This window comes from Prionailurus viverrinus, chromosome C1 (assembly GCF_022837055.1).
Source record: "Prionailurus viverrinus isolate Anna chromosome C1, UM_Priviv_1.0, whole genome shotgun sequence".
Classification (NCBI taxonomy): domain Eukaryota; kingdom Metazoa; phylum Chordata; class Mammalia; order Carnivora; family Felidae; genus Prionailurus; species Prionailurus viverrinus.
In genome coordinates, this window is record NC_062568.1 from 56466321 (window position 1) to 56487933 (window position 21613).

A 21613-nucleotide genomic window follows, 5' to 3' on the forward strand; every position below is an offset into this window, starting at 1 on the left:
CAGCAAAATGTTAAGATGTGGAAAAGCTGAGTGATGGGATCATGATATTCATTAGTTTGCTATGTATTTTTTGCATGTCTGTAATATTTCACAATAAAAAATAAATAAATCCAGTATGTTTAGACTCATTAACCCCCCAAATTTCCCACGACTGCATCTCTAATATTTAAAAATATTTAGAAGCCTCTAGAAATTATTAAAAATTAACTGCAAACTACTGCTTCTAATATAGAGCACTTTGGTAGTGATGAAGAGACACAGACAAAAAGAAACATTATAAGTGTCAAAAACCTAGCTGTGATAGCTATTTCTATAGTTTGGATTGGCCTTCTTCAACGTTCCTGTCATCTAAACTACTAAGGTTTTACTATTTCAGCATGAAATGTAATCCACAAGTAATAGAAACTAAAAGAAAGAGAAAGCAAAGTGATGAGTCTTTTAACTGAAGTAAAACTCAAATACTTTAAGGCAAATATATAATTAAATATTTATTGCTTGGATCTGATTAGATTTGGGTGAAATAATCCAAGAGAGATTCTTTAAAACCAATGCTGGGGCGCCTGGGTGGCGCAGTCGGTTAAGCGTCCGACTTCAGCCAGGTCACAATCTCGCGGTCCGTGAGTTCGAGCCCCGCGTCAGGCTCTGGGCTGATGGCTCAGAGCCTGGAGCCTGTTTCTGATTCTGTGTCTCCCTCTCTCTCTGCCCCTCCCCCGTTCATGCTCTGTCTCTCTCTGTCCCAAAAATAAATAAACGTTGAAAAAAAAAAAAATTTAAAACCAATGCTATATATAAAGGATTCTTTTAATATCTAATAAATGAAGTTTTTTAAATAATTTTTTTAATCTTTAAGTTTATTTGAGAGAGAGAGAAAGCACGAGTTGGGGGGTGGGGGAATCCCAAGCAATTTTACCACTACCTCTTCCTAGCTCACTCCTTGTGATACCTCAACTCTAACAATTTTTTAACCTCCAACCTCCACCAGGACTTACAATGTATTGATTAGAACACAATTTTCACTGTTCCTCCCCTCCTTTGTACCCTCACTTTCCAGTGTAGGATTCCATGGCCAATCAATATTATCACTCCCTCATAAACATCCTTAACTCCTTTGCTCCAATCTTTGTCATGCCAGTCTGCTAAATCCCCACTCTAGTTAAGTCTGACGGTATGCCCACTTTTTGCTACACCCTTGCATCTTCATGTAGTTGACCTTGACTTTACATTCATGAGTACAAAACTTGGAAGTGGACCCTTAGTGCTACCTGACAATCATACTATAGTTGTCAAGGCTACTCACTCTTGTTTGACAAGATGACTATTTCCTCAAACCTCCAACATCTTCTAGAAACACATTCTCATCTGATAACCTTGCTTCTTGTTTCACTTATGAAACAGAAGCATTCACAAAAGAACCTGCACAACTGCCACTTCTACACCTAATTTATTGTAGCCATTCCCACGTCTTCCTTTTGTTAAACTGGCAGAGAAATTCTCCATGCTCCCATCTAAGACTAAGCCCTACAATGATATTCTCAAGAATATTCTCTCATATTTTCAAGATCACTCCACAAATACTCCTCATTCTTTTCCTGTACCATTCTCCCCTTCTCTGACAGATCATAGGCATCAGCATATAAACATGCTGTTATTTCTCCCATGCTTACGTAACTCTTGTTGCAATACTCATATCTGAAAAAGCCGTCTTCAATATAAGGCAAGATGAAGAGTTAAAGTGGGGACAGAGATAGAGACCCCTTTATTACCAGAGATAAAGAAGGAACTTTTTTTTTTTTTTTTTTGAGATAGAGAATGTGTGTGAGCAGGGGAGGGGCAGTGGGAGAGGGAGAGAGAATCCCAAGCAGGCTCCATGCCCAGCACGGAGCCAGAAGCAGGACTCAATCCCACCACCATAAGATCATGACCTGAGCCAAAATCAAGAGCTGGATGCCTAAATGATGGAGCCACCCAAACACGCCAGGAAGGAACATTTTATAAATGCTTAAAGGGTTAATACATCAAGAAGACTCAGACTCATCTGTATGCACCTAATACCAAATCTTCAAAATATATGAAGCATTAACTATGCTTCAATTAAAAAAAAAAAAAAAAGAAGAAAAATACATGAAGCAAAACTAGACAACTGAAGAAACAGACAAATCCACAATTATAGCTGGAATTTTCAATAGTCCTCTCTCAACTGTTCTGACAGAATAAGTAGATAAAAATCAGCAAAAATATACAAGACTTGAATAACACCATTACACCAACTGACATTTATAGAACCTTGTATAAAACTGCAGAATATAGGGGCGCCTGGGTGGCGCAGTCGGTTGAGCGTCCGACTTCAGCCAGGTCACGATCTCGTGGTCCGTGAGTTCGAGCCCCGCGTCAGGCTCTGGGCTGATGGCTCAGAGCCTGGAGCCTGTTTCCGATTCTGTGTCTCCCTCTCTCTCTGCCCCTCCCCCGTTCATGCTCTGTCTCTCTCTGTCCCAAAAATAAATAAACGTTGAAAAAAAAAAAATTTAAAAAAAACTGCAGAATATAAATTATTTACATTCTCTGGGACCCTCCCCAAACACCTGGGACATTCACCAAAACAGACAATATGTGCTAGACTATAAAACAAATCTCAAATTTAAAAGGACTGAAATAATCTGACCTTCCTGGAATTAACAGAAATCAGTATAATAAGGTAGCTAGAAAAGCCCCAAGTATTTGCAAATTAAGCAACATTTTTTCTGTGTAGCCCACAGATCAAAGAAGAAATAATAACAGAACAATAATAAAAAACACAACATAACAGAATTGGTGGGATGCAAGTAAATCAGTATTCAGAGGTAAATTTATAATTTTAATGCTAGTATTATAGAAGGAAAGTTTAAAACCAGTTATTTAAGCATTTACCTTGAGAAGGGAGTTTGTTTGTTTGTTTGTTTATTTATTTTGAGAGAGAAAGAACATGAGCGAGGGAGGGGCAGAGAGAGATAGAATCCCAAGTAGGCTCCGCCTACTTTGGCTTTGACCAAAGCCTGTTGTGGGGCTCAAAATAAAAAATGGTGAGATCATGATCTGAGCTGAAATCAAGAGTCAGATGCTTGGGGCGCCTGGGTGGCGCAGTCGGTTAAGCGTCCGACTTCAGCCAGGTCACGATCTCGCGGTCCATGACTTCGAGCCCTGCGTCGGGCTCTGGGCTGATGGCTCGGAGCCTGGAGCCTGTTTCCGATTCTGTGTCTCCCTCTCTCTCTGCCCCTCCCCCGTTCATGCTCTGTCTCTCTCTGTCCCAAAAATAAATAAACTTTGAAAAGAAATTAAAAAAAAAAAAAAAAAAGAGTCAGATGCTTAACAGACTGAGCCACCCAGGCACCCCAAGAAGAGAGATTTCTTAGGAGCAAATGAAAGAATAATAAAGATTATAAAGATTAAGAGAAATAAGAAATAAACAGAAAAGCAATTTTTGAAAAGATCAGTAAGACTGATAAACTGATAGGCAGACTCATTAAGAAAAAAGAGAGAAAACACGTATTACCACTATCCCAGAAAAGGGATTACAGATTCTACAGTCCTTAAAAGGGTAACGGGGATATTATGAACAACAATCTGACAGGAAATTTAGGTAAAATGGACAATTTCCTTAAAAGACAAAAATTACCAAAACTGACACAAGAAGAAACACCAAATCAGAATAGTACTAAATCTACTAATTAGATTTGTAGTGACAAACCTTCTGACAAAGAAAACTCAAGGCCCACAAAGCTTCACCGGCAAATTTTATTGAACATTTAAAGAAGAAATATCAGTCTTTTGCAAACTCTTTTGAGAAGATGGAGAACACTTGCCAACGCATTTTATAAGGCTGGCAAAACCCTCATACCAAAATCAAACTAAGACCTAGAAAAAAAGATTCATCTATAAACGAATGTGGGGAGAACTGCTGTCTTAATAATACTGAAAACTTCAGGGTGCCTGGGTGGCTCAGTTGGTGAAGCATCTGACTCGGTTTTGGCTCAGGTCATGATCTCACAGTTTGTGAGCTCGAACCCCGCATTGGACTCTGAGAGGACAGCATGGAGCCTTCTTGGGATTCTCTCTCTCTCTCTCTCTCTCTCTCTCTCTCTCTCTCTCTCACCCTGCATTGGACTCTGAGAGGACAGCATGGAGCCTTCTTGGGATTCTCTCTCTCTCTCTCTCTCTCTCTCTCTCTCTCTCTCTCCTGCTCTTTCCCTGCTCATGTGTGCATGCTCTCTTTTTCTCAAAATAAATAAACTTTAAAAATAATAATACTGAGCCCTTCAATCTATGAATTTTAAAAACTTACACCACCAAACATTCATGAGGATATGGAATAACCAGAATTATAGTACATTATCAGAGAATGTGAAAGTACTTGGGAAGTCAGTCTGGCAAGTATCTCATAAAGCTAAACATACAACCATCCTATGACCGAGTAAATCTACTGCTAGGAGTTTACCCTAAATAAAATCATGGGTCCACAAAAAGACTTATTACAAGAGCATTCTTGGCAGAGTTATTTATAACAACCAAAAACTAGAAAAACCGAAATGTCCATTAACTGATGAATAGCGATATATCCAACAACAGAATAGTATTCAGCCATAAATAGGAATGAACCTTTGATACAGGCAACAATAAGATGTACCTCAAACCCATGCTGATTGAACTAAGCCAGTCACAGAGTATACATGCATAACTACATTTATATAAAGTTCTAAAACAGGCAAAACTCTTTTTTTTTTTTTTTTTTTTTAATGAAAGTAATCAGAACAGTAATACTTTGCAGGAAGCAGGGACCAAAAGGGAAGGAACAAAGTTCTGTCCACTGAGAAGGTCATTCTCATTAATGTTAGAACAACACTAACAGCAGTGAGTTTACCAGCTCACCTACTAGATCTTGGCTTCGAAATACCATTTTCCTCTTAAAAACAAAACAAAACAACAAAACAAAACAAAAAACCAGGGCTCTCTGGAGAAATGGCTGATTCCAGAGCTATGACAGACATAACAGATGAGCCTGGAATATCTTGTTCTAAAAAATAATCAGAATGAAGTAATCAAATGAAGAGGACATGTAAAAATGACATAGAAGCCAGCATGAACTGGGCTCCCACTGGCCAAATCAGGGACAATATAGGCACCAAAATAAATGATAGTAACAGATTATAATCCACTAAATAAAAGAGGAACTAAATAAATGAAAGAACTGGAAGTTTAATGAAAAACTAACATGTGCAATGAAATCTGCATACCACTTCTGTGACATTCCTACCAGAAATATATAACCTTAAATAAACCATGAGCAAATATCAGATAAACCCAAATTGAGAACATTCTACAACATAACTTATCTATAATCCTCAACTGGTCAAGGTCATGAAAGTCAAGAAAAGACTTAAAACTGTTTCAGTCTGAAGGGGACAAAAGAAAACAAGGCAACCAAATGTAAGCCCTGGCCCTAATTAAACTGGATCCCTTTGCTATAAAGGGCATTTTAAGATAAGTGGGAAATTTAAACAGAGTCTGAGAATTAGATGGTGATAATGTACTGATATTAATTTTCTAATTTTGATGACTATATTCTGGCCATGTATAATAATGTTCTTGTTTACAGTAAATATACATTAAAGAATATGTGGTGATGATGCATCAAGTCAGCAATTCTCAAACAGTTCAGGGAGAAAAAGTCTGTATTTATACCCAACTTTTCTGTAAGTCTGCAATTGGTTCAAAACAAAATTGGTTCAATGGCTCAGTTGGTTGAACATCCAACTAGATTTTGGCTTAGGTCATGATCTCGAGGTTCATGAGAGCAGTCCCCCATCTGGCTCTGCACTGAGCCTGTTTGGGATTCTCTCTCTCTGTCCCTCCCCAGGTTATGCTCTCTCTCCGTCTCTTTTACAATAAACTTTAAACAAAACAAAACAAAGGAATGTAGCCCACCAGACCTGCTGCATGTTATCAACCCCCAAAACTGGGTTTTAAATTAAAACCCCCAAAAAGCAGCTATTTTGGGGGGAAACCTCAAACCTCACTGAATCATACACTTATTGTGCATTTCATCGTGTATAAATTGTACAACACTTTTTAAAAAGCAAAAATAGGGGTGCCTGGGTGGCTCAGTCGGTCAAGTGTCTGACTTTGGCTCAGATCACGATCTCACCATTCATGAATTCAAGCCCCATGTTGGGCTCTGGGCTGACAGCTTGAAGCCTGGAGCCCGCTTTGGATTGTGTGTCTCCCTCTCTCTCTGTCCCTCCCCTGCATGCACTCTGTCTCTCTCTCTCTTAAAAATAAACATTAAAAAAATTTTTTTAATAAATAAAAAGCAAAAATAAAGTTCTCTAACTTTATCCTAGGTCTTTCTCTAGCTACCCATTTCTCAACTCTGCTCCTGAGAAAATCTCTTCAAATATGGAGTCTATACTCCACTGCTAATTTCTCTCCTCTTAATTTCTCTAAATTACTATAAAGTAGTAGATCCTATGACTTCTCTCATTAAAAAAAAAGTTATCAAATCACTAAATCCCAATAGTTCTTATGTTATGAGACTACCAGCAACATTTGACATAGTTGATTACCTCTTCCTCCTTCAAATACTTCAATCTTTTGGCTTCCAGATACTTCATTCTCCCAAGCTAGCCTTCTCAGTCACAATGGCTTCCTTAATATTCCTTGAACACATACAGCACATTCTGCACTTGCGATTCTGCTGTATGTTAACAATCTTCCTTGAGATATCTACATTGCTCACAAATTCATTCCTTTTGTTACATACTCAAATGTCACCTTAGTAGTTGGACCTGATCACCCTGTATTTTCTCCATAACACAAATCACAGTTTTCCATGTATTTATGTCTGTTTCTCATAACCAGAATGTAAGCTCCATGAAAAGAGAAACTATTTGTATACCGCTCTATCTCCAGTGCAGTTTTTTATCCCCAGATAAATTTCTGCCACATAAGTATAGCTAAATGAGTATTTGGCAAATGGAAGGCAGCTATGCTCACCACTATACGACCAACGCAGTATTTGACAAATGGTAAATGAACTTAAAATATAAACAATCGCAGTAGAACTAACGATATACTGTATTTTAATAATAGGTTATATGGCTTTTTTGTAGAATTTAAAACAGAGCATACTGGAGAATGACGAGGTCAGGGAAAACAATATATATATTACATGAGAAGTGCAAGGAAATAAGAGAAAAATAAGATAACAAAAGCACCAAACAATAAATATAAAGGAGATAAAATTATTAGGTAAAAAAAAACTATGCAATCAAATTCAAGTATATACTCTATAAAAGACATACCTAAAAGGAATGACAAGTTAAAAATAAATGGAAGGGTCAAAAATGTATCATGCAAACTACAAAACCTGAAAATGTAATCTAACTTGTAAAAAAAAAAATTGCATTAAATGGCATAAGATCTCTTCATGATTAAGGTGGATTCTTTCAAGCCTTTACCTTTAGGTAAATCTAATGTTTTTAAAACTGGTGAGGGTGGGAGTGGTAAAATAGGAAGGCCAAGAAAAGTAGTCACAAAAAATACAAAAGCTGATCTTCACCTCCTCTAAAAAGAAAGCACAATGGACAAAAACACAGACCAATCTCATCTATAAGTGGTGGTAAGATAAAAATATTTAAATATAAAATAGTCTTCATCAATTCATTAAAAAAACCTCAAGATATTCATTTCAGAAATGCAAGGGTGGTTCAAAATACAAAGATATGATAATAAAATCTATTATATTAAATATTATGTTGTAGTAACATTTGCATGTAACATAATATAATCAAATATTTCCATGGAAACCAAAATGGCACTTGATAAATTCTAATATGGATGTTTAAATAAAAACTCTTTGCAAAACAAATTACTCTTCAAAGTAATAAGCAAGGATATTTAGTGAAGACACACTAGAACCATTCTCATTAAATTAAGGAACAGATGACTGTAATCATTTTTAAACACTGTTCTGAAAGTGCTTGCCAATGCAATCTGAAAAGAGAACAAAGAGGCATGTATATCAAAAACAAAGTGAATTTATGAAAATGACCAGATATGGTTATAAGCCTGAAAAACAATCAGCTGAAGCCACTCCCCAGAAAGTAAGAGAAGCCAGTAAAATTATCAGGTTTTAAAATATACTGAAAGGGGCACCTGGGTGGCTCAGTAGGTTAACTGTCTGACTTCGGTTCAGGTTATGATCGCACAGTCCGTGGGTTTAAGTCCCGCCTCAGGCTCGGTGCCAAAAGCTCAGAACCTGGAGCCTGCTTTGGATTCTGTGTCTCCCTGTCTCTCTGCCCCTTCCCCCACTCACACTCTGTCTCTCTCAAAAATAAAACATAAAAAAAAAATGTTTTAAATATATTGGGAAAAAAACCGTAACAGGGGCACCTGGGTGGCTCAGTCAGTTAAGTGTCCAACTCCTGATTTCAGCTCAGGTCACGATCACATGGTTTGTGAGTTCAAGCCCTGCGCCTGGCTCTGCAGTAACAGTATGGAGCCTGCTTGGGAATCTCTCTCTTCCCCTCTCTCTGCCCCTCCCTCATTCGTGCTTTCCCTCTCAAAATAAATTAGAATAGAATAGAATAGAACAAAATAGAATAAAATAGAATAAAAAGAAAATATATCCAAAAAGACAACCCAATTAAAAAATAGGCAAAGGATTTGAATACACTTCTGCAAAGAAGATATACAAATGGCAAATAAGCACATGAAAAGACACTCAACATCCTTAGTCATTAGAACAGTGCAAATCAAAATCACAGTAAGATATCATTTTACATCTATTAGGATGGCTATAATAATATAAGGAGAAAAAAAAATAACAAGCACTGACGATGTCGTGAAATTGGAACCCTTGTACGTTGCTGGTAGGACTGTAAAATGGTTCAGCTACTATGTAAAATAACTAAGCAGTTCCTCAAAAAGTTAAACATAGAATTAACATATCTCAGTAATTCTATTCATAGCTATAAACTCAAAAGAATTGAAAATAGGGACTCAAACAGATACCCGTAGGCTGACGTCCATAGTACCATTATTCACAATAGCCAAAAGGTAGAAAAGATCAAGATGGGGGCAGCCTTCATGGCTCAGTCAGGTACATATCCGACTCTTGATTTTGACTCAGGTCACGATCTCATGCTTTATGAGTTCAACCCTCACATCGGGCTCCGCACCAATGAACGCTGCGCAGCCTACTCAGAATTCTCCTATCTCTTGCTCTCAAAATAAATAAATAAACTTTGAAAGAAAAAAAAAGACCCAAATGTCCATGAACAAATGAATAAACAAAATGTGGTATCTATACACAATAGAATATTATTCAGCCATGAACAGGACTGGAGTCCTGATATATGCTACAACATGAAATATCTGCTAAGTGAAATAAATTGAAAACATTATGCTAAGTGAAATAAGCCACACACAAAGGGACAAATACTGCTGTGATACCACTTAAACAAAATATCTAGAACAGATAAATTCATAGAAACATAAAATAGATTAGAGGTTACCAAGGGCTGGAGGGGAAAAGTGAATGGGGATTTACTGTTTTGTTTTGTTTTTTTAATTTTTTTTTTAATGTTTATTTACTTTTGAGAGAGAGAGAGAGAGAGAGAGAGAGAGAGGGAGGAAGGGCCAGAGAGAGAGGGAGACACAGAATCTGAAACAGGCTCCAGGCTCTGGGCTGTCAGCACAGAGCCCGATGTGGGGCTCGAACTCACGAACCGCGAGATCATGACCTGAGCCGAAGTCAGATGCTTAACCGACTGAGCCACCCAGACACCCTGGAGATTTACTGTCTAACAGGCACAAAGTTTCTGTTTAGGGTGATGAAAAAATTTTGGAAAAAGACAGCACTAATGGTCACATAATATTATTAATACAATTAATGCTACCTAATTGTACACATAAAAATGGTTAAAAAGAAACAGAAAAAAAAGATTCACTCTTTCTACAATAACCTACCCCAAAGCTCCAAACCTCTGTGGAAAAAAAAGTGTGTCTGTCAATCCCTCACACACCAAGTGAACAAGAGCTTCTATGAGAGGAAGAATCTCAGGATAAACCTTAGTGGAATTCTGGGTATGCAGTCCAGAGTTAAAGTTATCCCATGTGTCTAGCACAATGCCTGTCACATAGATTTCAATAACCATTTGTCCAGACAAGGTGGAAGGGGAGGGAACTGGGACAGGAGAGCTGAAAAAAAAGAGGGAGAAAGGAAGGTTGGCTTGAGGTTACAAGTTATTACTATAACTGTACGGAATTAGAATGACCAAATAACCCAGTTTTAATTCTGTCATGTATGTGTAGAACTCGAGTTATGTAACTTGGATTTTGAAGTGGGGAAATAAATATATATTAAAAATTGTTTTCCACAGTTTTCTCACACACTACTAGTAACGACAGAACATATAGTGGAAGAGAAAATCTCATTTGTAATAGCAATAACATGAATGAAATACCTAGGAATAAACCTAATAAGAGATGTTTACCATCTATAAAGTTTAAAACTCTTTAAAAAGATGGACATTTAAAAAAGACCCAAATAAATAGAAAAATATTCCTTTTTTTTTTTTTTTACATTTTTTAATGTTTTTTTTTTTTTTTTTAAGTTTATTTTTGAGAGACAGAGAGAGACAGAACACAAACAGGGGAGGGACAGAGAGAGAGGGAGACATAGGATCTGAAGTAGGCTCCAGGCTCTGAGCTGTCTGCACAGAACCCAACATGGGGCTCAAACTCTCCAAACTCAAGATCATAACCTGAGCCGAAGTTGGACACTTAATTGACTGAGCCACCCAGGCACCCCTAGTGTTTATTTCTGGGGGAGAAACAAAGATAAAGAGAGAGGGTGCACATGGGGGAGGGGCAAAGAAAGGGGGACTAAGGATCCCAAGCAGGCTCTGACAGCAATGAGGCTTGAACTCACAAACTGTGAGATCATCACCTGAGCTGAAGTCAGATGCTTAACCAACTGAGTAACCCAGGCATCCCGAAAAATATTCTTGCTTACTATTAAAAAGAAAAGACTCAACAATGTAAGGATGTTGACTCTCCCTAAGTTAAACTTAATTTGACAGGATCTCAAGTAAAAAAAAAAAAAAACAATCAACAAAAAATCTTTTTGGAACTTGATAAAATGTTCATCCAGAAGAACAAACAGAATTAGAGAAAACTTAGGAAAACTCTTAAAGAATAACAAGTGGGGGGCCTAGTCACATCATATATTAATCATAAAATTTTTAACAGCATTACACTAATGGAGCAAGGACAAAAGATACATGATTTTTATGATACTTTAATATGCTAAAAGCAATTTTAAATCATTAATGAAAAGACAACTTAAACTGGCAGGTGGAAAAATGGCTAAGTCATCTGAGAAAGCAAAGCTGGATTCCTATCTCATGCCTTATAGCAGGAAAGAGTCAAAAGTTTGCACTTGAAAAAAATCCCAAAAATATTAAAAGAAACAATGGATAAACTTTAAAATCTTAGAGTAGGGAGGGCCTTCTTGTAAGATATGACAAAAACACATACTTACAATATATAATAAGGGCTGATTCACTTAGATACAAAGGATATACTTTTCTTAGAATCAAAAATGTGTTAATTATCAAATTAAAAAAATAGTTTAAAAAATACAGTAAAAAATCCACAGAAAATAACAAGTGTTGGCAAGGATGTAGGGAAATTGGGACCTATGTGCACTGTTGGTAGGAATGCAAAATGGAGTAACCAATATGGAAAATGAATACTTATATCCTTACAACAGGATCCTGATTTTAGAAAAATAAATCTATGTATGCAGAAGAAAAAAAAAACCTAGGTAAGTATTATCTCTGTAGTGAAGAGTACCTTCTTTGTCACTTTCTTTATATTTTTGTTATGTTTGTATTGTTTTAAATGATGGAAGCTAATATTTACTGAGAATTTTTAAAAGTCAAGTTGTTAATGCACTTTACTTGTACTTAACCTCCTCATTTAATCTTTACAACCACTGTAAAAGTAAGTACTATTAACTTCACTATAAGAATATTCAGGGATGGAATGTGATGGAACCAGAATTCATGAACATAAAACTATTTTTTTAAATAGCTTTATTGAGGTATAATTTACATAACAATAACACTTGTTTTAAGCATATAATTCTATAATTTTTAGTAAATTTAGAATTGTGTGACCATTGTCACAATCTAATTTTAAAACATTGCCACTGTCCCCAAAAGAAATCTCATGCCTATTTGCAGTCATTCTCTCTCACACTCAGTCTGACAACTACCATTCTACCTTCTGTCTACAGATTTGCCTTTTCCAAACATACATATAAATACAATCATATTGTATGTGAGGTTTTTTTCTGTCTGATTTTTTTTTTACTTGGAATGTTTTTGAGTTCTCTCATGTTTGTAGTATCTTTTACTCCTTTTTATTGTCAAGTAGTTATTCCATCATATGGCTATACTACACTTTATTTATTCACTTATCAGTTGACAGAGATCTCAGTTGTTTCCATTTTTGGGCTACTGTGAATAATGCTGCTATAAATATTTACATACTAGTTTTTGTATGGACATATGTTCTTAAATTTTTTTTATAAATTTTTTTTTTTTTTAACATTTATTTATTTTTGAGACAGAGAGAGACAGAGCATGAATGGGGGAGGGGCAGAGAGAGAGGGAGACACAGAATCGGAAGCAGGATCCAGGCTCTGAGCCATCAGCCCAGAGCCCGACGCGGGGCTCGAACTCACAGACCGCGAGATCGTGACCTGAGCCGAAGTCGGACGCTCAACCGACTGAGCCACCCAGGCACCCCTTTAAATTTTTTTTAATGTTTATTTTTGAGAGACAGAGCGTGAGCAGGGGAGGGGCAGAGAGAGGCAGAGAGAGGCAGAGAGAGAGAGAGAGAGAGAGAGAGAGAGAGAGAGAGAGAGAGAATCTGAAGCAGGCTCCAGGCTCCCAGTTGTCAGCACAGAGACCGACGCAGGGCTCGAACTCACAAACCATGAGATCATGAGCTGAGCCGAAGTCAGACACTTAACCGACTGAACCGTCCAGGTGCCCCTGGACATATGTTTTCATTTCTCTTGAGTAGATAGATACCTCGGAGTAGAATTGCTGGGTCATATAGTACATCTAACTTTTTAAGAACTTGCCAAACTGTTTTCCAAAGTAGATGCATCATTTTACATTCTCATCAGCAATACAGGTGTTTTTCCACATCCTCACCAACACTTACTGTCTACTATTTTTATAAGAAAAATGTAAAGGTAAATGTTTTTAAGAGTCTGAGAACATTGACACCTATCATTTTTTGCCACGCTGTACTTCCTATATGTACACTCTGACACTTCTTAAACATCTACCCACTCTATGACATAAATCGAGACTGAATAAAATCGGAATGTGTTCAATACATGCAGAAAACTAACCATGTACATGAACAACTCCTCTTATGTAAACTTCTACTTCGAATTAAAAAAAAAAGATTATATATGAACACACAGTGCATATATAATACCACTTCAAAATAGCATACGTACCTAATTTTAGTTCAATTGCTGTGTTGGTGTTACATTTGTACTCTGCCAGCTTCTTCTCCACTGCACTCTTGTACTCAACCAAAAATTTCTCCATAGCACCAAATCCTAAGGGAAAGTTTTTAAAAGGCCTTGTTGGAACTGGTTTAAATAGTCAAACCTACAAATAGCGTTCTTATTAGAAGTAGAATAAAAGGTAAGATTTAAAACATGCTAACAGATCATAAAAGTAAAGGCCTATAGACTCCTAAATAAATGTACTGCATATGACTTCCTCATTAGAAAACAAGAGAAATATCACTTGTGAGATAGTAGCTTATGAACTAGGCTTGCTTTACATGAATAAGTAAATCTGAAAATTAATGACTAGTGACCTTTCTTTATATTTAATACTAATATATACTACCTGCTAGGATTTACACCTAAGCGGCTTTTTAAAATATAAAAAGGATGCCACTGCTCCACCAAGAAACAAAATGAGAATATCCTTTGATAATTACAATACCATTTCACCTCTAATACTGGAAAAATTCTACCCAAAGTACTTCGTATCAACTATTAAAAAACCATCAACTGATAATGCATACATTATCTCAGGAAGGATACACAAGAAACTGGTAACCATGATTATTTCTAGGATAAGAGAGAAGGAATGTGGATTAGGTTGGGAAAGAAAATTTTAACTGCATTGAAGTTTTTTTTAACCATATATGTATAAAGTCATAAACTATGGGCTACTGACAGCTAAATGGTTTTTACTACAACGTGGGCACCCATCAATACATGTAATAAATAAAAATGGAAGCAATCACTATCAAAGTAAACTGTCAAGCAAAGATGACAATAAATCTCCTGACATAATGAACATAAAAATTAGGAAAAATTCAGGAAAAAAGAAGTCATTAGCAGAAACAAAAGAAAGGTACAATGACACGCCATAAACTTTAACAAGTGGTTGAGACATCATACACAGAAAATGGGGGGAACATTTGAGGCACTACAGATTAATGGTCTGGAGTCAGAAGTCCTAGAATCAAATCCAGTCTTCACCACTTACTGGATCTGTGAACTAGAACTAGAGCACTTGACTCCTCAGACCCTAACCTATGAAACTGAGACAACAGAACCCACTTCAAGGGAATTATATACAACGCAAGCAACAAAATCTAACTTGTGAAATCATACTTTGGCTTAATCCCCACAATCTCTTAGACAAGTAAATACTCTATCAGTCCCATTTCATATTCAAAAGCTCAGGATAAGAAAGAAAGAGGTTTAATTGCTTAAAGGCGCCCAACTATTAAGTGGTGAAACAGAGATTCAAATTTAGGTGTAATTCTTACTATATGCACACCATACATAATACATATGGCCCCCCTCTTTTATAGCACCAGTGTACCCCCAAAATCCCACACTCACTATCTGGTAGAACAGTCCTTCCTTAAATATCTGTAGCGTTCACGTGATAGCCTGTCTATCCAGCACATCCATAAAAGTGTAGTAAGACAACTATGAAGACAGCGGGAAAAGATAAAAGTAGAAACTGTCCCTTCACCTCAAAAAATATGTAATTGGAAAACCACACCAAAATAGGCTTAATACATGTAAAAAATAGCAATTAGTCATTAAATGTTGTAAACTAAAGAGACTCAATAAAGAAAGCAGAATAGAACGAACACGAGAATTATAGTGTAGAAAGAATACTAAGAGAAGTTTAGATGAAGGAAGAATGCGAGAAACTCTTTCTCAAAGGAAATCTAAATCGAGCCTAGGAATATTAAACGCGAGAGATTAAGAAAAACGATTACGAAGTCAAGATTCAAGTGAAAGCCCTAACGCAGGGCAAGGCAGAACTGCGCTAGCTCAGAAGTTGACTGTAGTGGAAGGAAGGTGGAGGGAGACCTGGAAGAGGAAGATCTGAGCATTAAAATCAGCTGGCGGGAACAGAACCAGACTACTGTCGCTGAGGCAGCAGTGGGGAAGAAGCAACGAGGAGATTAACAGGCACACCTAACAGGAGACATCTAGCACCTTACAAGCCCAAATCGCGACGCCTTCCCCCGGCTTCCTCAGCCCTCCGCCGGAGCCGAGTTCTTCGCAGAAGCCGCAGAACCCCGAGTAGTTGGGGGTGGGGGCACGAACCTCGGCCGACAAGGAGCTGGGGTGAGAGTTCCGTGCTTCCAGGCTGAAGGAATCCTTCTGGAACCCAGGCTGGTGCCCGAAAGTTCCAGGCGGGCACTGTCACCACGGTCTCGGCGTTCTTTCCCAAACCTGCCCGCCCCCTCCCCTTGGTAAACTTTTCCCGGGAACTTACCCGCCATTTCCGAGCTGCGAGCACCCGCGGCTGAGGAAGGACGAATCAACCCGCGCGCTCCCTGGCCGGAAGTGAGCTCGTTGTGTGACGCATTTCCCCCACCCACCTCTGGCATGTCGCTAGCCAATGAGAGAAGGAGATTCGAGGCGCAGGGAGGTGGATGCACCCCAAGAGGAGGGGCTGACACCGCGGGGAATGCTCGGACCGTTGCCTAGCCACCGCAAGCGCGGTCAGCAGCTTTGCAGGCCTGAGCCGGAGGTGGAGGCCGCATAAGGGACCTAACGCGTTAAGATGCTCGCTGGCTGGCGCGAGGACAGTTTCTTTTAGGTTGGATTTGAATGATATGAATACCATAGAGCTGTTTTCAGTTCCCCCCAGCGATGTTTCAGAGATGGGTAGAGAAACTTCCCCTTTGGCCTGCGCCAACACCTAAGGCCTAGATTTATGTAGGTAAAATGTAGGGTTTGAGTTGCATTCGCGGGAGAAATTTACAGTTATTTGCTTCTATTTGAAAAAAAATTTTTTTCTAATGTTTATGTTTGAGAGACAGAGCGCGAGTTGGGGAGGGACAGAGAGAGAGAGAATCTGAAGCAGGCTCCAGGCTCTGAGGTGTCAGCACAGATCCCATTGGGGTCAGAACCCACAAGCTGTGAAATCATGACCCTAGCCAAAGTTGGAGGCCTAACTGACTGAGCCACCCAGGTGACCCTATTTGTTTCTATTTTTGCCCTAAATTCTTGTTTAACTTCGTTTTTCTTTTCTCATGGGTTTAAACAGTATATATTGTAACGTTGAGGTACTCTGCCGCTGAAATTGTTACCTAATAATACCTCAAACTCTAGTGGCCGGAACCACCGCACAGGATGCTTCCTGATTTGGGCCATAGTACTTGCTAGTATTTCATAATTGCTGAAACCTTTCGTCCCAGAAGATAAATCATTATTTAGGTATCCACAAATAGTCCCACAATGTTGTCTAAAACACTAGAATGTCTTGTCTGAACAAATGTTGTTTAATAGGTTTTACAATGATACTGCGAAAGCTAAAATGGACCCTTGGGATGATAGTCTAGAACTAATACGTCCTCTCATTTTAGTGATAAAGACATTAAAGCCCAGAAAAGAGAAATTGCCCCAAGTTCACACTCAGTATACAGCCTACCTTAGAGTCAGGTTCTCCAGATACTCAGCCCAGTATTTGTTCAACTGCATGGAGATGGCCTTCTTGAAGATAAAGATCAGAAAAGGTACCAAGAATGCTTGGATCCTTTTTTACATCTAAATGAAACACAAGAAATTATGATCATGATGTTAAGAAGGAAACTGATGGAAACCAATTTGTCAATAAATTTCATAAAAAAAAAAAAAAGAAGGAAACTGAAATCTGCCATTAATGACATTATGGATCAAAAAAAGAAAACAATCTTTTTTTAATAATCATTTTTTCACAATGACAAGGCTCATTCCTTTACAAAACCACCTTATTTGTAGATCAGCCAATAGCTGACCAGCAATTATCCTTATAATAAGAAAATAAAATCTGAAATGGATTAGTCCTGTGACTTTATGGTTGTAGAGAAAAAATACAGTGAAACCTATATATGATAAATATGAATAAGAAATAAGATGAATGTGAATTAGAAATACAATGAAACATATATTGTTTGACTAGCATTTAGTATGATCTACTTGCAAAATTGAGGTTACATTTTTAAATTGTCCTTGTCTTAGAATTGTTCAGACATATTTATTACACTGCCACAGAACACATGTTTAGGTACAGTTTGCCTAAAAGTAAAAAGAATGACTTCCTTCAGAAAGGTAGTAGTAACATTACCAAAAAGGAGAAAGTTATTTTCTTCTTTTGCAGGGTTTTTCCCCCTCTTTTTTAAATTTATCTTTTACCTTGTTATAAAGGGAATTTATTGGATGAATGTTACCACCATGGAGTAAAATCTCTGCAAAAGGAATATGCCGTCCTTATACATATATAAGAGTCAACAGAGGGGTGTGGACAGTTCAGTGTTCTACTAGTCTCAGTTCTACTGCTTCATGATTGTGAGACCTGTTTCATTTATTAAGTGGAAATAATACCTTCCCAGTTACCACACCTTGGTTGTGAAAATGAAATGGAACAATATTTATGAAAGAGGTTTGTAAACTCTAAAATTATATGTTAACATGAGATGATATTGGTATGTTAATATTTATTCTAGAATAGGAGGTTCGGAAAAGGCATTTTTCTCCAAAGAAAAAGGCCATATTGCACTATTAGGAATGAACTAGCAACTGTATGTTTGATATAGATTCAAGTGCATATGGACTAGTAAATTTTGGCATCCTGTCTTGAAACCTCCAGAAGAGGGGTGCCTGGGTGGCTCAGTCGGTTAAGTGTCCAACTTCATCTCAGGTCATGATCTCACAGTTTGTGGGTTGGAGCCCCGTCGGGCTCTGTGCTGACAGCTGAGAGCCTGGAGCCTGTTTCAGATTCTGTGTCTCCCTCTCTCTGTCCCTCCCCTGTTCACGTTCTGTCTCTGTGTGAAGGATAAATAAACATTAAAAAAATAATTAAAAAAAAAAAAGAAAGAAAGAAAGAAAGAAAGAAACCTCCAGAAGAGATTTTTTTTTTAAAAAACATGGTATTAAAGTGATGGACATCAGAAAGTGGGTATAAGAAATATGAAATCTAAGAGAAAATGCAGATATTTAATATGTCTTTATTTCAAAATGTATACTTCTCTACAGGTAGTAACAACAGCTAGTCAACTCATTTGTTTGGTTCATAGTGCTTATTGGGAGGTGAGGGGGGCAATGAGTTTCAATTCCCAGAACAATTATTTAGAATGCCCTACCCGCCTACTTGACTTTCTTATGAGTTAAAATAAAAATAGATAAGCTCATATCGAAAACTACTATTAGAATAGTTAACTTAAAGGCGTACATTACCAACAATTTGCACACTCCATTTTGTAACTCTCATACACTAGCCATAGATGTATGAACTAGTACTTTTTAAGAAGCAATTTTGCAATTTTAACAAATTTAACAAAAATTTTAATTTGTACATTTTTTTTAATTTGTATATATTTTGAGGTAGAAGTTCCACTTACAAACATTTGTCTACAAAATTGTTTGCATAAGAATGCAAAGATGTATGAACAAAGATGTTCAATACAGCAGTAATTTTATTGAGAAATTGGAAATAGCCTAAACATTCATCAAAAGGGGCTGGTTAATAGGTACTGACATGGGAGAATATCTAGTATATAATAGGCTAAAAACTAAGTTACATAACATTATAATGTTATGTTATTTATATAAAGAAGTGTATTTTGATATAAACATACCTAACAAGGTTAACTGTGACTGCCTGTAGAAGGGAAAGTTTGAAGAGAATTGAGGAATTTTTAAAAAATACTGTTTGCTTCTTTTTTTTTTTTTTCAACGTTTTTTATTTATTTTTGGGACAGAGAGAGACAGAGCATGAACGGGGGAGGGGCAGAGAGAGAGGGAGACACAGAACCGGAAACAGGTTCCAGGCTCTGAGCCATCAGCCCAGAGCCCGATGCGGGGCTCGAACTCACGGACCGCGGGATCGTGACCTGGCTGAAGTCGGACGCTTAACCGGCTGCGCCACCCAGGCGCCCGGTGTTTGCTTCTTTTAATGAGGTTATATTAGTTTCTTTCATAATTAGAAACTTACTAACCTTTTTGGAGGTTTTTAGACATATGTGCTAACTCTTTCTTACCCTCTTGTTTACATTCTATGAATTGTGATACACAGAATCAAAGAGAAGCAGCTTAACTGAAACAAGGAACAGTTGGAAGTCACTATTTCTACTTTTGCATTCTGTCATTATTTACAAGCAAATATTGATCAGAATGAGGAAAGAGCACTATAATTTATTATACTTATTTATGAAATGACCAACCAGCAACGCATGCTTCATTTTTTGAAACTATAATTTCTAAAAATGGCATTAATTATGTATGTCTACTTAGGGTAATACAATAAGGCCTAAGATATTTCACATTCCATAGTTAAAATGCTGTTTCATACATTTTTTTTCAATTTTAGCTAACAAAAAAATGACCATTATTCCCCTGTCTTAAATTTTTTTGATCTTGTTTTGGGTTGTTTCTTAATGTGGAAAGCTTCAGGGTAGGGGGACGGTGAAGGAAACACTATCAAAGCTACTTAGATATTAAACAAATAAAATGAAAACTTATGACTAGAATATTCATTTTAAAATGATATATTATTTCAGTCCTTGTCTTTTTTTTTTTTTTTTTGACTGGTATAAAACACATAAAATTGAACATTTTAATGATTTTTAAACATGCATTTTAGTAGTGTTAAGTATGTTTACTTAATTGTGAAAGCTGTCATTTTTTTTTAATGTTTATTTGGTTTGAGAGAGCAAGAGGGAGAGATAGAGCACGTGCACAGGGTAGAGGGGGCAGTGAAAGAGGGAGAAAGAGAATCCCAAGCAGGGTCCACGCTGCCAGCACAGAGCCCTACACGGGGCTCAATCCCATAAACCCGAGATCATGACCCAAGCCGAAATCATGAGTTGTATGCTTAACCCACTGAGCCACTCAGGAGCCCCAAAGCTGACATTTTAATGGACTGGTTTTCACCTTTTGATATATTTATCCATATTACTATGCACAGTAAGACTTTTAACTTGCTATCATCTGGGCACACAAAGTGAGTAGCCTTTATACCAGTTATATAATTCTGTGAATTAAATGTTTAGTTCATAAATCTATCCATTAAAAGAATTATAAAATAAAACATAATTATAAACTAAAATATATATATTGTTACCAACAATATATATTATTGATTCTTAATATTTTTAACTTGTTAATTAAAAGAATTATAAAATAAAATATAAATATAAACTAAAAAAAAAATATATATATATATATATATATACAGTTATCAACAAACAAAACAAACTAGTGGCTGTGCAAATTAGTAAAATTAAAAGAATTCTGAAAATTTTCCTAGAGAGAATCCAGACTTTAAGTTTGTCATTAATCTCATCAACACAGGGCTCTCAGAGAATCCCTTTGCCAGTCTCTTGAATGAGCTAAGAGGACGAAAGGGTCATGCCAACTGGCATCATATAATACAGAGAGAACCTGCTTCATCAGGTAAGAAGGGTGTGTTGGTAGGGCTAGGATGCATTTAAATAATAAAATGTTTACTTTTTCATATCTTTGTAAGATTTAATTTTGTATATTGTATATGGGGAAGTTTATGTTATTATAGATATGGTGTGATTTTTAGATATGGTTTAAGAGAAACTAAAGTACTTTGAATAATGTAGAATCAGAACTTTAGAGCAAAGTGATTTTAGAAATCAGATACTCTAGTCATTGCCATCTTTTTAATTTGGTATATATATGCATAAAAATTTGTGTATGTATCTCCATAGAAATGTATATCTAATATATTTTTGTCACTCTTCATTCCTATATTAAATATTACTATTGTTAACTTATTGTTTTTTAGACAAAAAAATATGAATACTAATTTTTAATATATTCCACCTAGGTAAGCCACCTGTGCACCCCTGAAAATCCCTGACTTCATCCCACACTCTTCTTTAAGGTTTCTCAGTGAGTTACTGATAGAGGTGATACTGTGGCCCAGCTCTCAGTTTGATCCTATGTTTTTCGGGTTTTCTTCTTCCCATTCTTGCTGTTGAAAGGGTT

The 21613-nt window shown here is 36.9% G+C and overlaps 2 protein-coding genes across 3 annotated transcripts in view; one reads left to right on the plus strand and one right to left on the minus strand.

Moving 5' to 3' along the window:
• HAT1 (histone acetyltransferase 1) overlaps positions 1–16017 on the minus strand; it is a 60374-nt gene extending 44357 nt beyond the window's left edge. The window contains exons 1-2 of one of the 2 annotated variants that reach the window (XM_047869898.1): positions 15888–16017; positions 13577–13681 (exon numbers count right to left, since the gene is read on the minus strand). In XM_047869898.1, coding sequence (XP_047725854.1) covers positions 13577–13681; positions 15888–16002 — 220 coding nt within the window. In that variant the 5' untranslated portion in view covers positions 16003–16017. Of the gene's footprint in view, positions 1–13576; positions 13682–15604; positions 15627–15887 lie in introns of those variants that run through there. The other variant, XM_047869899.1, reaches the window with a different exon arrangement.
• A 102-nt stretch (positions 16018–16119) lies between these two features.
• Positions 16120–21613, plus strand: part of SLC25A12 (solute carrier family 25 member 12) — a 128070-nt gene continuing 122576 nt past the window's right edge. The window contains exons 1-2 of the mRNA XM_047869897.1: positions 16120–16214; positions 20948–21049. The gene's annotated coding sequence lies outside the window, so the exon portion shown is untranslated. The remainder of the gene's footprint in view (positions 16215–20947; positions 21050–21613) is intronic.